The 14,424-nt window shown below is 52.9% G+C and overlaps 2 protein-coding genes across 3 annotated transcripts; both read left to right on the top strand.

The window, feature by feature from the left end:
* Positions 1 to 5,442: 5,442 nt before the first annotated feature.
* CENPB (centromere protein B) lies at positions 5,443 to 8,109 on the top strand. Its single transcript, XM_030309985.1, has one exon. The coding sequence runs from the start codon at positions 5,460 to 5,462 to the stop codon at positions 7,278 to 7,280; it is 1,821 nt and encodes a 606-aa protein (XP_030165845.1). The 5' UTR covers positions 5,443 to 5,459; the 3' UTR covers positions 7,281 to 8,109.
* Positions 8,110 to 8,192: 83 nt separating this feature from the next.
* Positions 8,193 to 13,928, top strand: SPEF1 (sperm flagellar 1). Of its 2 annotated transcripts, XM_030309989.2 has the most exons (7): positions 8,193 to 10,724; positions 11,635 to 11,746; positions 12,042 to 12,198; positions 12,391 to 12,430; positions 12,586 to 12,646; positions 12,851 to 12,974; positions 13,090 to 13,928. In XM_030309989.2, exons 1-7 carry the CDS (start codon positions 10,616 to 10,618, stop codon positions 13,195 to 13,197), a joined length of 711 nt encoding a protein of 236 aa, XP_030165849.1. In that variant the 5' UTR covers positions 8,193 to 10,615; the 3' UTR covers positions 13,198 to 13,928. The 2 variants fall into 2 exon arrangements, with proteins under 2 accessions (XP_030165849.1, XP_032448488.1); XM_032592597.1 differs by having other exon boundaries at positions 12,042 to 12,430.
* Positions 13,929 to 14,424: the final 496 nt, after the last annotated feature.

The raw sequence follows: 14,424 nt of genomic DNA, 5'->3' as shown, positions 1-14,424 counted from the left end.
TCCCTTTGCCCCTCCCCTCCTCGTGAGCTCTCTCTCTCTCTCTCTCTCTCTCAAAAACAAATAAATAAACTTAAAAAAAATTGGTTCATGGTACCAAAAATTTGAACAAAGGAGAAAATTCAAATGGTACAAAACAGCAGTGAAAAGTCAATCTTCCATCCCACACAAACATTCAGAACAGATGCAGTCACTATCATAAACTTGTTGCATATTCTGGAGATAGTCTATGACAGTCCTAGGCAATAGAAACATAATGGCAGGCACAAATATGAGCCATATACATAATTTAAAATCTTCTAGTAGCCACATTAAAAAATATAAAAGAAACACTTGAAATTTTAGTATTTTATTTAATCTAATATATTCAAAATGTTATCATTTAAACATATTATCAATGTAATAATTGTTAATTAGATATTTTATTTGAAAGTTTATTTATTTATTTTGAGAGAGAGAGAGAGAGAGAGAGAGAGAGAGAGAGCACATGAGCGGAGGAGGATTGAGAGAGAGAGAGAGAGAAAACCCCAAGCTGGCTTCCAGCAGGTAACCCCAATGCGGGGCTTGAACCCATGCACGAGCTGTGAGATTAGGTGCTGCTAATTAGATATTTTAGATACTTTTTTTTGGTACCAAGTCTCAAAGTCCAATGTGCATCTTACACTCACAGCCCATCTCAGCTTGTACTCACCACATTTCCAGTGCTCAATAATCACATGCTATTAGTGGCTACCATAGTGGGCAGTGTAGGTCTATATATGTACAAGCATATGTCCATATTTTTACAGATATAACAAACAGCATGTGAAACATTGTTTTACCCCTTGCTTTCTTTTACTTGGAGGTGGATCCATATGAGTACCATAAAGGCATATATTTACTCAATTCCCTAATGCTGAACATTCAGGTTATTCATTTTTACATTGATGCGGCAGGCATACACAGAATGAATTCCTAAAAAGGAACTATTGCAAGATATGAGCTTTATTTATTGAAATCTCCTTTTCCCTTTCCCGAATGTCACTTCCTCAAGCTGACTGAGCTGAAGAACAGGGACCAAGTCATTTGCCTCTTCTCTCATCTCCAGGCACCTCGTATGGGCCCACGGCCAAGGCTGGCCTCTGACCCCATATCCCACCTCTATGGATTTCTCTTAAAGAGATGATAAAAGTACACACAGATGTTTGTTCATTGAGTCATCGTTAGTAACAATGAAATGCAGAGAGCAAGCTGGGTGGTCTTACAGGGGAGCAGCTAATGAGGTGACTCCTCTATACCGCGTAATACCTGCAGCTTTTAAAGAGAATGGGCATGGGGGCAGGTAGGGATGCTTGGCATCCAGCAGGGGCCCAATAAGTAATTGTTGATATTTGAGTGATTACATAATGGGCTCTCAGAAGATGGTCTTTTCAAGAGAGGGTTCCTAGCGTAAAAGAAAGTTGAAACTCACTGATGAAAATAATTATTGATGTGAAAAGATGTTCACAATATGAGCTACAAAATATTATGCCAACTATGGTCCCACTAAAAACAATATGCACAGAAAAGTATCCCACAAGAATATTCTCTGAATAGTGGAATTAAATGTTTGTACCCTCAACATCTTCTGTATTTTAAAATATTTTCCAAAGAACAGGTACAATTTTCAAGTTAATTCAAAGACCTGAATCTGGTACTCAATCCGGTAGTTCCCCAGACAATTAAACATAAGAGTTACCTGGGGCGCCTGGGTGGCTCAGTCGGTTAAACGTCCGACTTCGGCTCAGGTCATGATCTCACGGTCCGTGAGTTCGAGCCCCACGTCGGGCTCTGTGCTGACAGCTCAGAGCCTGGAGCCCGTTTCAGATTCTGTGTCTCCCTCTCTCTCTGACCCTCCCCTGTTCATGCTCTGTCTCTCTCTGTCTCAAAAATAAATAAACGTTAAAAAAAAACATAAAAAAAAAAACATAAGAGTTACCATATGACCCAGCAACTCCACTCCCAGCTATATACCCGAGAAAAATGAAAACATGTTCACACAAAAGCTTGCCAACAAATGCTTACAGCAGCATTATTCGTAACTGCCAAAACAGAAATAATCCAAATGTCCATCAAATGATAAATGGATAAAAATGTCTTATATCCATACAATAGAATATTATTCAGCTGTAAGAAAAGAATAAAGCACTAACAGTTCATCATGGATGAATCTTGAAAATATGACTCTAAGTGAAAGAAGCCAGTCATAAAAGACATGTGTTATTGATTCCATTCATATGAGGTATCCAAGCAGGGGTTTCTTTCTAAGGTGATGAAAATGTTCTAAAACTGACTGTGGTGATAGTTGCATGTATCTATGAATTGTATATGCTAAATGAGTGAATTGTATGATATGTGAAATATATCTCAATAAAGCTGTTAAAATGAAAGGATGGGGGGAGCACCTGGGTGGCTCAGTCAGTTAAGTGTCTGACTCTTGATTTCAGCTCAGGCCATGATCTCACGGTTTGTGAGTTCGAGCCCTGAGTCAGGCTCTGCACTGACAGCAAAGTGTGCTGTCAGTGCAGAGCCTGCTTGGGATTCTCTCTCTCCCTGTTTCTCTGCTCCTCCCCTGCTCGCTCTCTCTCTCTCTCTCTCTCTCTCTCTCTCAAAATAAATAAATAAACTTCAAAAAATGAAAGGATGGGGCCACCTGGGTGGTTCAGTTAGTTAAGTGTCCGACTCTTGATTTTGGCTCAGGTCATGATCTCTCATTTCATGAGTTCAAGCCCCACGTTGGGCTCTGTGCTGACAGTGTGTAGCCTGCTTGGGATTCTCTCTCTCCCTCCCTCTCTGCCCCTCCCCTGCTCTCACATGCTCTTCCTCACTCTCTCTCAAAATTAAAAAAAAAAAAAGTGTGAGTAGAATTATGGAAGATTAGGGGAGAAATGTATTTATCTTGGGACTCTTGGCTCTAGAAACTCTAGGGATGTCCTCAAATATCTAGACAATCTCTGTCCTAGTAACTGTATCCACCTGTATCAATAGGCCCACATTGTCTTCACCTTCCAGGCCCATCCTTGGTTTCCACAAAAAAATACCAGTATGGCCACTTCCAGGACAAAAAAGAAGTCACACACTTGTGTTGACAGCACAGCCATTTCCAGATATCTGGTCTACCTGCTGCCTGTAGCAGGGCATAGGGCCCATTTCCACTCCCTCTCAGCTGAGCAATTCCTATGTCGATCCATCTGGAGCCCTGGGATCCCCCCACCTCCCTCTGTAAGCCCCATCTTTCCAATTCCCCACCTTAGAGAAGTCCACAGTCCACCTTCTCTTGTCTTGGCCTAGGCTGTCCAAAGCTACCCACTAGGCCTAATACCCATTCTACCTACCTAATCATTATTCTTCATGCCCCTCAGCAATCTTTCCATTCTCCTTTTAAAGGTCCTGTTGTACTTGCTTATGGGAAAATTCAGCGAAGTAGAAAAAAAAAAAAGCCCACCCATTGTCCATTCACCCAAACACACATTGATTATGAGCCAAGATGGGTGAAGAGGCAGGAGGGACATATGTGTACATTGATGAAACAACCAAAATGTAGACACGGTTTCCTGAAAATGTGTGGCAAGGAGTCTCGGACACGTAGCCTTACACTCACCTTTGCACAGGAACCATATACCCATTATGGGCCAAGCACTGATCTGGCCCCTGTAGGGAAAAATCTCCCATGTTCTTCTAGACCTTGTGATTAGAAGAATATTTTTTATGTCTCAGGAGTGGAAAAGGCCTACGGTAAGACACAAAACCCAGAAACAATAAAGGAAAAAATTGACACAGCTGCTTACTTAAAGGTTACAAACTTCTCATATTTAAGATTCCCTAGACTAAGTTAGAGGATAAGTAGCAGACTGGAAGAAAATATTTGCAATATACTTAACAAAGATTTTGTGTTCAGAGCATATGAAGAGCTCCTGTAAGTCCACAAAAAGACAAATACAAGAGAAACATGGACAAAAAGTATGACTAGAAAAGTCACATTCAAATGGCATTCAAAGAAATATACACGGTAACACAGCAGTGAGTTACACTTTCTTCCCTTGGCCTCCAGAACACCATACAGGCCTGGTGTTTCTCCAACCTTTTCAGCTGTTTTTCATGAATTTCTTGTTAGTCCTTTTTGAACCCTTAACCTTGGAGAGCCCAGGGCACTGTCCTTGGTCCTCTTCTTTGTACACATCCACTTGTTTGTAGCCTCATCCAGATCATCCCAGGTCCTTAGCCCATCCCCCTGGGTCACAGCCTTCCTCTTTGACTACACACCTCAAGCTACTCTAAGAGATTTTTTTTTTTTTAAACTACTGCAAAGCATTCATTGTTTTAAGAATATGTCATTTTTATTTGTTTGGTGCAGGAGGAGGTTTCAGGGATTCATGTGTATGTATGCTTTTATATATATAAACGACATTATTTCTGTAGCTGAAAACACATTTATGCCTGTATGCATGGAAAAGTCCAGAAGGTGACACACGGAGATGTTATCAGTGTTCATCTATGGATTTGGGGATTACTAGCAAATAGATTTAAAATTGTAATGCTGCTTGTAAAAATAATCTAAATGGGTAACAATAGGCTACACAGATTAGTGTTCACCCATAATTGGAACAATATACAACTATTAAAAAGCATGTTGGCAATAATTCATCAAGTGGAAAAATTCTCATCACTTGATGCCAGGTGAAACAGCAGGAGATGCCAGTTATACAGTGTATACATCTGATGCCAGTTTTATGCAATAAATTTTTAAAAAGAAAACTGCATGAACCTAGAGAAAAGACTGGAAGGAAACGTACCAAAATGTTACCTGCGCATTTCTCCAGGTGTTGGGGTGAAAGATGATTTTTAGTTTCCTGTATTTTTCAGATTCCGCAGATTTTGCTGTCACAAAACAAAAACCACAAAACACAGTTGTTATTCTTTATAAACAGCAGGTCGGTGCCCACTGGGCGCAGAGGCCGGGCGCTACGCCCCTGCCCGCGCGTTCGCCCGCGGGTCTCCGGACGCCCGAGCGCTGGCGGGTCCAGCAGGCCGCAGCGCCCCCCCGCGGTCGGTCCGGGGCGGCGGGGAGGGGGGTGGGCGCGGAGGGCGGGGAGGCGGCGCCGGGCGTCCCCGCGCTTCCCGCGAGATCCCGCTCCGCCCGCTCCGCCCCGCTCGCCGCGCTCCCTGCTCCCCGCGCCGCGGCACTTCCTGCCTTCCGCGCCCGCGCCGCCCGCCCTCGCCCGCGCCCGCCGCCTGCCGCCCGCCGCCCGGCGCCGCGCCCGCCGGCGCCCCCGAAGGTGCCCCCGGCCCGGCCGGGTCACCGCCCCGCCCGCCGCCCCGCGAGCCGCTTTGTCTCGGGCGGGGCGCGCGGGAGAGGCCGCCAGGTGCCCCCCGCCGCGGGCCCGGGCCCCCCGCCCCGGGGCGGCGGCGGTGGCGCCGGGCCCCGGGGCGGGGGGCGCGCCGGGATGGGCCCCAAGCGGCGGCAGCTGACGTTCCGGGAGAAGTCGCGGATCATCCAGGAGGTGGAGGAGAACCCGGACTTGCGCAAGGGCGAGATCGCGCGGCGCTTCAACATCCCGCCGTCCACGCTGAGCACCATCCTGAAGAACAAGCGCGCCATCCTGGCGTCGGAGCGCAAGTACGGTGTGGCCTCCACCTGCCGCAAGACCAACAAGCTGTCCCCCTACGACAAGCTCGAGGGGCTGCTCATCGCCTGGTTCCAGCAGATCCGCGCCGCTGGCCTACCCGTCAAGGGCATCATCCTCAAGGAGAAGGCGCTGCGTATAGCCGAGGAGCTGGGCATGGACGACTTCACCGCCTCCAACGGTTGGCTGGACCGCTTCCGCCGGCGCCACGGTGTGGTGTCCTGCAGCGGTGTGGCCCGCGCCCGGTCGCGCAGTGCTGCCCCCCGGCCCCCAGCGGCTCCCGCCAGCCCACCTGCGGTGCCCTCGGAGGGCAGCGGCGGGGGTTCGACGGGCTGGCGCGCTCGGGAGGAGCAGCCGCCGTCGGTGGCCGAGGGCTACGCCTCCCAGGACGTGTTCAGCGCCATTGAGACCAGTCTGTGGTACGACTTCCTGCCCGACCAGGCTGCGGGGCTGTGCGGCAGCGATGGACGGGCGCGCAGGGCCACCCAGCGCCTGAGCGTCCTGCTGTGCGCCAACGCAGACGGTAGCGAGAAGCTGCCCCCGCTTGTGGCCGGCAAGTCGGCCAAGCCCCGTGCAGGCCAAGCCGGCCTGCCTTGCGACTACACCGCCAACTCTAAGGGTGGTGTCACCACGCAGGCCCTGGCCAAGTACCTGAAGGCCCTGGACACTCGCATGGCTGCAGAGTCTCGCCGAGTCCTGCTACTGGCCGGCCGCCTGGCTGCCCAGTCCCTGGATACCTCCGGCCTGCGGCATGTACAGCTGGCCTTCTTCCCGCCGGGCACCGTGCAGCCGCTGGAGCGGGGAGTGGTCCAACAGGTGAAGGGCCACTACCGCCAGGCTATGCTACTCAAGGCCATGGCCGCACTAGAGGGCCAGGATCGTTCAGGCCTGCAGCTAGGTTTGATGGAGGCCTTGCACTTCGTGGCTGCCGCCTGGCAGGCAGTGGAGCCTTCGGACATAGCTGCCTGCTTTCGTGAGGCTGGCTTCGGGGGTGGCCCAAATGCCACCATCACCACTGCCCTCAAGAGTGAGGGGGAGGAAGAGGAGGAGGAGGAAGAGGAGGAAGAAGAAGAGGAGGAAGAGGAAGAGGAGGGTGAAGGGGAGGAGGAGGAGGAGGAAGAAGAGGGTGAGGAGGAGGAAGGGGGGGAAGGAGAGGAGTTGGGGGAGGAAGAGGAGGTGGAAGAGGAGGGTGATGTTGATGACAGTGATGAAGAGGAGGAGGAAGAGGAGGAAGAGAGCTCCTCTGAGGGCTTGGAGGCTGAGGACTGGGCCCAGGGGGTAGTAGAAGCTGGTGGCAGCTTCGGGGGCTACAGTGCCCAGGAGGAGGCCCAGTGCCCTACTCTCCATTTCCTGGAGGGTGAAGAGGACTCTGAGTCTGACAGTGAGGAAGAGGAGGAAGATGAGGATGATGAGGAGGATGAAGATGATGAAGATGAGGAGGAAGATGGTGATGAGGTGCCTGTGCCCAGCTTTGGGGAGGCCATGGCTTACTTCGCTATGGTCAAGAGGTACCTGACTTCCTTCCCCATTGATGACCGTGTGCAGAGCCACATCCTTCATTTGGAACACGATCTGGTCCACGTGACCAGGAAGAACCATGCCCGGCAGGCAGGAGTTCGGGGTCTTGGACATCAGAGCTGAGCCACTGGGCCTAGCCATGCCCGACCCAGATGTGGCAGCACCAGCCCAGGGCAGAGGACTCTCTGGGCAGCCGCTGTGGATGGAGCCAGAATGGGGAGCTCCAGATCCTTTAGTGATGTTCCTCTGGCCCTGTGACAGGCCCAGCCACCTCGGTAGGGCCCAGGGCTGGGGTCAGCCTCACTGCCTGCTTATTGCCTCTTTCTCAGAGTCCTCTTTCCTCCCCATTTGCCCCTGGGCTTGGGGGACCAGGTGGGGAGGGTGGGGAGCTGTCCGGTGCTACCACACCGTGCCATCAGTGGACTAGGCCACAGTAGCAGCCAGGGTTGGGCCCTGGACGCTCCCGGCCGGAGAGTGCCTCTCCCCTCTGCCGTCCACACCAGGTGTTTGGTGGGGGGGACCCCAAAGCCATTCTGGGAAGGGCTCCAGAGGAAAGTCCAGCCTAGGCCGCCACAAGGCTGGCAGCCCCCCACCCTGCCCCTGGGCCGCCTTGAGAAGCACAGTCTAACTCACCGCAGGCTCCCGAGCCTGCCTCTGCCTGCTTCCCCATCTTCCCAGTCCCTTTCTCTGGCCCAGTCCAGGTTACTGTGGCCCTTGGTTTTCTTTCCAAATTGGAGGTTCCCAAGAGGCCCTCCAGGGGAGTGATAATGGGCACTTCCCTTGTGGGTAGCTGCAGGCCCCATGCCTCTCCTCCCTCTCTGGCAGGGCCCTATCCTGGGCAGGGTGCCTGGGGCTGGGCCCAGAGTCCAGCCATCCAGCCGCTCCTTTCCCAGTCTGAATTCAATAAATCTGTCCACCCCCCTTTTGTGGGGGTGAACGTTTTAACAGCCAAGGGTGCATCCTTCATGGTCTGGGCTTGCGTCTGTCTTGGGAACACGTCCTTTCCTGGCTCCCTTTGGTCCTTGCTCTGGTGGGACATGGAACCAAGCGTTGAGAGGGCGGCCACAGCCTACACCCTGACTGGGGTGAGGGACCACCTCCATATCTAAGTATTATCCAAGCTTGGGGAGGAAGGGGTCTTTAGTGTATCTCCTTGGGTTTGAGGAAGTGGGGCCTTATCCTGCTTTGGGGTTAGAAAGAAGAAGCTCAGGATCAGTTGGCTAGGAGGGAAGGGAGGGAGCCAGCAATCCCTGTTGGACCAAATTAAACTGGGAACTAGGCCTATCAAGCCCATTAAAGTTGGTCCTTGTAGGAGTGGGGCCAGAAGGCAGAGCAAAAGGAGTGTTGGGGCAACTCCTGTGGTCCAGGTTGGAGTTCGGAGGTACATACAGGGCCTCCCTTGGTTTACTTTTGATGCTTAAAGAGGGAGCCCTAATTTAGGCCTTTCAGTGATTAGCATTTCCGAGCCTGGTGGCTGGTTATCCTGGGGAAAGTACAGGAGGAAGATAAAATTCCTGGGGTACATTGCACCCCCAAGAGGCTGAGGAAGAATGGGCAACTCGCTTTGTGGTGCCCTCCAGGGGGCACCCCAGTCCAAAGGTGAAGATTGGTGCCTCTGCTGATCTCTAACCCCTTTTCTGCTGTCAGGGCCCAGCCCCTCCCTCATTGAGGCCCTCAGGCCCCCTTGGTTCCAACTAGGGGAGGGCCTGGGCTTGGGGAGGCCAGGCAGCTCTGGGCCCCAAACCGGTTTTCCCACCTTCACCAGGGCTGGCACATCACCACTGTGGTTCCCTCCCCACTACTTCCTTTCAGTTCTTCCTCTCTCCACCCTGGAATGTTGGGGGTGGGGGGATATCTAGGCCATCTTTTGTCCCTTGCCTGCCCTGGGTGTGGTCCCTTCCAGAAAGGCAAGACCAATGTGTATGATTTTAAAACAAGAAGGTAGAGTGACGATTCCATGCTTGGCCTTCCACACTCCTGGAACTCAGGGTTTCCCTGTAAGCCTTAAAGGCAATGAAACTAAGTGACGGCAAAAAGTAGTTGGGATTCCCTTTACCCCCATCTGAGCTATGGAAGAGGAAACTGGAAAGTCCCAAGGAAGCCCAGCCTACCCCCTGGCCTGCTCTGGAGTAAGATGGGAGCGGTAGGTTTCTCCCCAGGTGCCCCTGTTCAACCCAGTCCCTCATCTCAAATACCAACAAGGCAAATCATTTCCATTTGTCTTCTCTTCTGCTGGAACTGAGATCATCTCAATAATGATGGCACCAAGTGATGTTAATAGGGCCCTTGCTGTGTGCCAGGCGCTGTGCTAAGCACTTTAGATGCTCACAAAACCCCTATGAGGTAGGTGAAACCACGAGAAAACAGACACACAGAGGTCCAGTAATGTGCCCAAAGCCACATTGCTAGTCTTGGGTGGAAGCAAACTTTCTTCCCTGGCTGACCCTAGGAGCCCCTTTACTGCTACTTTGTGTCCTTTCACTATGGCAGAACCCACATCCCTAACCCTTCTAAAAATAGTGCTCCTTTGAAATGGAACTGGCTACTGAAGTCCATTTTTAACCCATGGAAGAACAGCTCTTTGGAGGGAGATGAGGGATTATGGGAGTGTTTACAGGAGCTATTGCAGCGTTTATACCTGTAGCCAATTCCCATATCCTCAGTCCCCATACAAATGCAGATCTGTAAGTACCCTTCCCATTTTCCTCCCTCTTACCCCACTGGGACAAATAGAACCATTCCCACTTCACAAAGGGGGAAAATAAGGTTAAGGAGTTAAATAACCTGCCCGAGGCACTGGCCTTGAGCCCTAGTATTGTCCTTGGGAGTCTGGGTGACATATTAAATGCCCTACCAGGACACTGCTGGGAAGGGCAGTAGTGGTGATGGCCTTAATAGCACAGAGCTTTGAGGAGGGACCCAGCAAGGAGGCACTGTCACACAGCCTATCACACAATCCAGGTGGGAAGCAGCAGATGATTAATTACAGTGGACACCCAGATAAAGCTGAGGAACATTGGGATGCTGCCTTCATTTGGGACTGATAGCTGAAGGATCCAGAAGGGGAATCTCGGCCCTGAGGATGCTGGGGCAGGGATTCTGAGGGCCCAGTTGGGTTTGGCAGGTCCCAGGGTGGGCCAGTGGCTGATCAGGTGGAGTGGGCGCAGATGCTGGGAGGACAAGGCCACCTAATCGCCTATTCAAAGCTGGGGCCTGAGAGTAGGTAGAGGGAGAAAACTACAATTCCCAGAAGCCCCTGTTCCCCTCCGAGTCAAGGATAGTTGCCATGGTTTCAGGAAACAATATGGCTGCTCCCAGCTGGGAAGCGAGTTTCCCGGTTTGAGAGGCAGAGGCCGGTCTGGGCGCCTTCGGTGGCGAAAGAAGAGGCATCTGAGAGATCGTGCGGTTTGGCGCTGACGCTGCACGACTGGAACGGTCTTGCCTTCCTGGGGGTGCCAATGGCTGGCAGCGTGGACGAGGAGGCGTTGCACCAGCTGTACCTGTGGGTAGACAACATCCCCCTATCCCGGCCCAAGAGAAATCTCTCCAGGGACTTCAGTGATGGAGGTGTGCACCTTAGTGTGTGTGCACCCCTGTGTGTGTCCCATGTGTCCGTGTTTGTCTACATATTCTGTATGTACGTGTTTAAGGGGTCTGTGTGCATGTGTCTCTTTGTGTTTCTGTGCGTGTGGGTATGTGTATGTTGGGGGGGGGTGTCTGACTATCTCCTGGAACTTCAATTATACAAATGTGTGCGCGTGTGTGTTTATCTGTATCTGTGGGAATATGGCTGTGTGTGGGTCTATATGTATGTTCCCTTGTTCTATTCTTTAGGCATGTGTGGTTGTGGTGTCTGAGTGTGAGTCTGTGATGCCCTCCTGGGACTTTAATGACTAAGACGTGTGTCTGTGTATGTTTTTGTGCATCTCTTTGTATGTACTTGTTCATTACTATATTCTATATATCTGTCTTGTGGGATTCTGAGCTTGTGTATGTGCATATGTTTGTTGATACATTCTGTCCTGTATGCATGTAGGGGGTCTTGTGTGCCTATGTGTTTGTGATCCTGGGACTTTGCTGTTGGAGTGTGTGTGTGTGTGTGTGTGTGTGTGTGTGTCCATGTGAATGCCTAGGGTGGGGCCCCAGGCTCCTGATAGGCTCTCTTGGAGACTCCTTCTCTGAAGACCAGACACCTCAGTTTTCATATGCTTGAGTTAATGGGGATGGGATGCTGCTTCTCTGGGGTATGCTGGAGGCTAATCACTCATTTCTAATCTTGCTTTCTTGAACTCCTTCCCTCTCCTCCACCACCCCTCCCTCCCTATCATCCGTTCCCTTTCCACACCTCCACCCATCCGCTTGGTCACACCATTCTGTAACCCCCGATTCTCTCATTACACGCACATCTTCTCCCTACTCCTTCTCCCTTACCTACTGCCTCCTCCCCCACCTTCCACATCTGCTTCCATTCCCTCAGTCCTGGTCGCAGAAGTCATCAAGTTTTACTTCCCCAAGATGGTGGAGATGCACAATTATGTCCCTGCCAACTCTCTCCAACAGAAGCTCAACAACTGGGGTCACCTAAACAGGTAGCAGAATACTTGGGTGCACTAGCGAAATCTCTAACCCCGTCCCCCCTCCCCACCCCCAGGATCCCAGGAAGCTGGGACTCTGTTGGTGTCAGGGTAGGGAGGGACAACGCAGGCAGAACTGGTAACAAAATCAAGGGTTTTTTGTTGTTGTTGTTGTTTTTGAGGAGACAAAGGAAACGTGACAACCAAGATTCTGGCTCATTCCCTCAGGGCTGCACCCCCTTCCTTCTCCCCCACGCCCCTCACTTCATTCCCCGAGGACCCAGTCCTCCATTCCTGTGTCTATTCCCAGGAAGGTGCTGAACAAGCTGAACTTCTCGGTACCAGAGGACGTGATGCGCAAGATCGCGCAATGCGCGCCAGGCGTGGTGGAGTTAGTGCTCATTCCGCTGAGGCAGCGCCTGGAGGAGCGCCAGAGGCGCAGAAAGCAGGGCGCGGGCTCCTTACAGGTGCCACCCCACTCAAGTTTCTCCCACTACTTGTGGGAGCTTCCCAGGCAGCGGGAAGCCCCGCCTTGGCAAGAAGTGTGGGAGAAGGGTGTCTGGCAAAGGGAGCCTGGTCTTGGAGACCACGGAAGAGACATGGGGCTCCTTGGAGATGAGCGAATCCTACCTCACAGTAAACCCTGGGGGTTCTTTCAGGAGCTGGCTCCCCAGGATGGCACTGGCTACATGGATGTGGGTAAAGTGGCCTTTACTTTTCTTCTCTCCCAGGAGAAGCTTTCCTCCTGTCCTTTCTTCCTATGGGGGAAGGGGGGCCGGGGTTGGGGGAAGCAAGGGAGAAGTCAGGAAAATAGGACTCCAGCACGGTTAACTCCTCCACTTGCCTGGTCTCAGGTTTGTCCCAGAAGGCCCGAGGGGAAGGTGCCCCGGACCCCCAGGGAGGAGGGCAGCTCAGGTAAGAAGGCTGGGAGTTCCTACCTCACCGGGCCTGGTGATCTCCCTACACAGGGCTGGCAGGTAAGGGTGGTGGCAGGTTGTTCCTGGGAAAGCAGGAAGTGGGGGTGTAGGGGACAGGGAGTGAAAGCCTGGCCGAGGGGCATTGGAAGGATGAGAATGGGGCCTGAGGTTCGGGCCTCCGCTAAGCTGCTTCCCACCCCAGGGGGGGCCGGCTGCTGGCGCCCCGACCTCCGGGATATAGTCAGGCACTGCAGGGCGACCCAAGCTTCGTCCTCCAGATCGCTGAAAAGGAGCAGGAGCTGTTGGCCTCTCAGGAGACCGTGCAGGTGAGGGTGACTGGGAAGGCGCGGGTGGTGGTGGGGCGGTGGGTGCTTAGGGCCTGCAGTGGTGGGGACAGAAGGCAGCGGGCCTCTGGCTTGACCTTTGTGCGGCGCGGCCCAGGTCCTGCAGATGAAGGTGAGGCGCTTAGAGCATTTGCTGCAGCTCAAGAACGTGCGCATCGACGATCTCTCCCGGCGGCTCCAGCAGGCAGAGCGTAAGCAGCGGTGAGCGGCGGCCGGGGCCGCGCGGGGACTCCCCAGTACCCGCCAGAGCCCGGACGCCGAGACCGACGCACCCACCCACGCACCCACCGACGGACTGACGGATCTACCGGCGCGCGGAGCCAGCAGCTCCAAAGAGCCTCATGGGGCGCCAGCGCTCCCCTCCCTTGGGGGTGGGGGTGAGTTGGGGGGCAGTGAGGCAGGAGCCCTCAGAACGTGGCCCCCCGGACTGACCCACCTCCTTCCACTCCATCCGGGTCAGGAGAATGGACCGCTTTCCAGAACCCAGAAGCCACGTGCAGAGACCTGGCATGCTCCCCAAAGCCATGCCCGACACCAGGGGCCCCACCTTGGTGCTCCCTGTTCTGGGCCTTAGGGGGCGGTGCCCCAACTCGGTGCACACCGCTAGAAACAGGTCCCCGCCCAGCCCTGAGGACAGCGGCGTCTCCATCCGGGCTAGTTCTCTGCGCCCTGGACCTCGGGGGAAGCTGCCCAAGGCAGCTGAGGGAGAAGCTTCCCTCTCCGGCGCGCTCACCTGGGGCCCAACTCGAGGCTGGAGAGCACAGCAGCTGGAGAGGAAGGGGTGAGGAGTGGCTTCAGCCAGGAGTGGGGAGCAGGCTTCAGCCTGTTCCAAACACCCTTCCCTCCCCTCCTGGGGGGGGGGGCACCTTTGAGAATGTTTTGGAGATACAGGACCGCACTACCGCCATTAAAGAAGTTGTACTATCTTTCCTGCGACTGCCTTCTCTGTCTAGATTTCTTGCCCTTCTTAAGCCGCACTGCCCGTCCCCCCTCCCCCCATTTTGAGTGAAAGAGCCTTGTAGGCCCAGAGTGGGTTTCACCTTTGGTCAGCTGGGCCCTGGTGGCCGCTGCCTGGTAGGTTGACGATATCACAGGGTCAGGTCTTGTGCACTAGAACAGCCTGACTTCTAACACTGGCCTTAGACTGACCCCCAAACTCACCCTCACAGAATCTTCTAGCCCTGTCCAAACCCAACTCCAAACCCAGGCTTCAGATTCTCCCCAAATGTAGCCGCACCCTCACCCTCAACGCTGCCCATGTACTGGCCCCTAAACCTTGTCCTCTGTGTGACTCCCAACCCTGCTCACAGACTTGATCCATAGTTCTATGGACTGAGGCCAAGCTTGATTCCCAACCCTGACCAAGATACTATGGCCATGATATGACCCTAACTCTGAAAATTTACTGACTACTGGTATTACATTTTGAGAC

The sequence above is a fragment of the Lynx canadensis genome, chromosome A3 (assembly GCF_007474595.2).
Source record: "Lynx canadensis isolate LIC74 chromosome A3, mLynCan4.pri.v2, whole genome shotgun sequence".
Lineage (NCBI taxonomy): Eukaryota > Metazoa > Chordata > Mammalia > Carnivora > Felidae > Lynx > Lynx canadensis.
This window is presented reverse-complemented; position numbering and strand designations above follow the sequence as displayed.

What these genes read in the sequence shown, in the direction of transcription:
- CENPB (XM_030309985.1), top strand. Translation starts at nt 5,460, where the DNA reads ATGGGCCCCAAGCGGCGGCAGCTGACGTTCCGGGAGAAGTCGCGGATC.
- SPEF1 (XM_032592597.1), top strand. Translation starts at nt 10,616, where the DNA reads ATGGCTGGCAGCGTGGACGAGGAGGCGTTGCACCAGCTGTACCTGTGG. An exon ending in CACTGGCTACATGGATGTGG is followed by an intron (nt 12,431 to 12,585) that starts GTAAAGTGGCCT and finishes GCCTGGTCTCAG; the next exon opens with GTTTGTCCCAGAAGGCCCGA. An exon ending in CCTCTCAGGAGACCGTGCAG is followed by an intron (nt 12,975 to 13,089) that starts GTGAGGGTGACT and finishes GGCGCGGCCCAG; the next exon opens with GTCCTGCAGATGAAGGTGAG.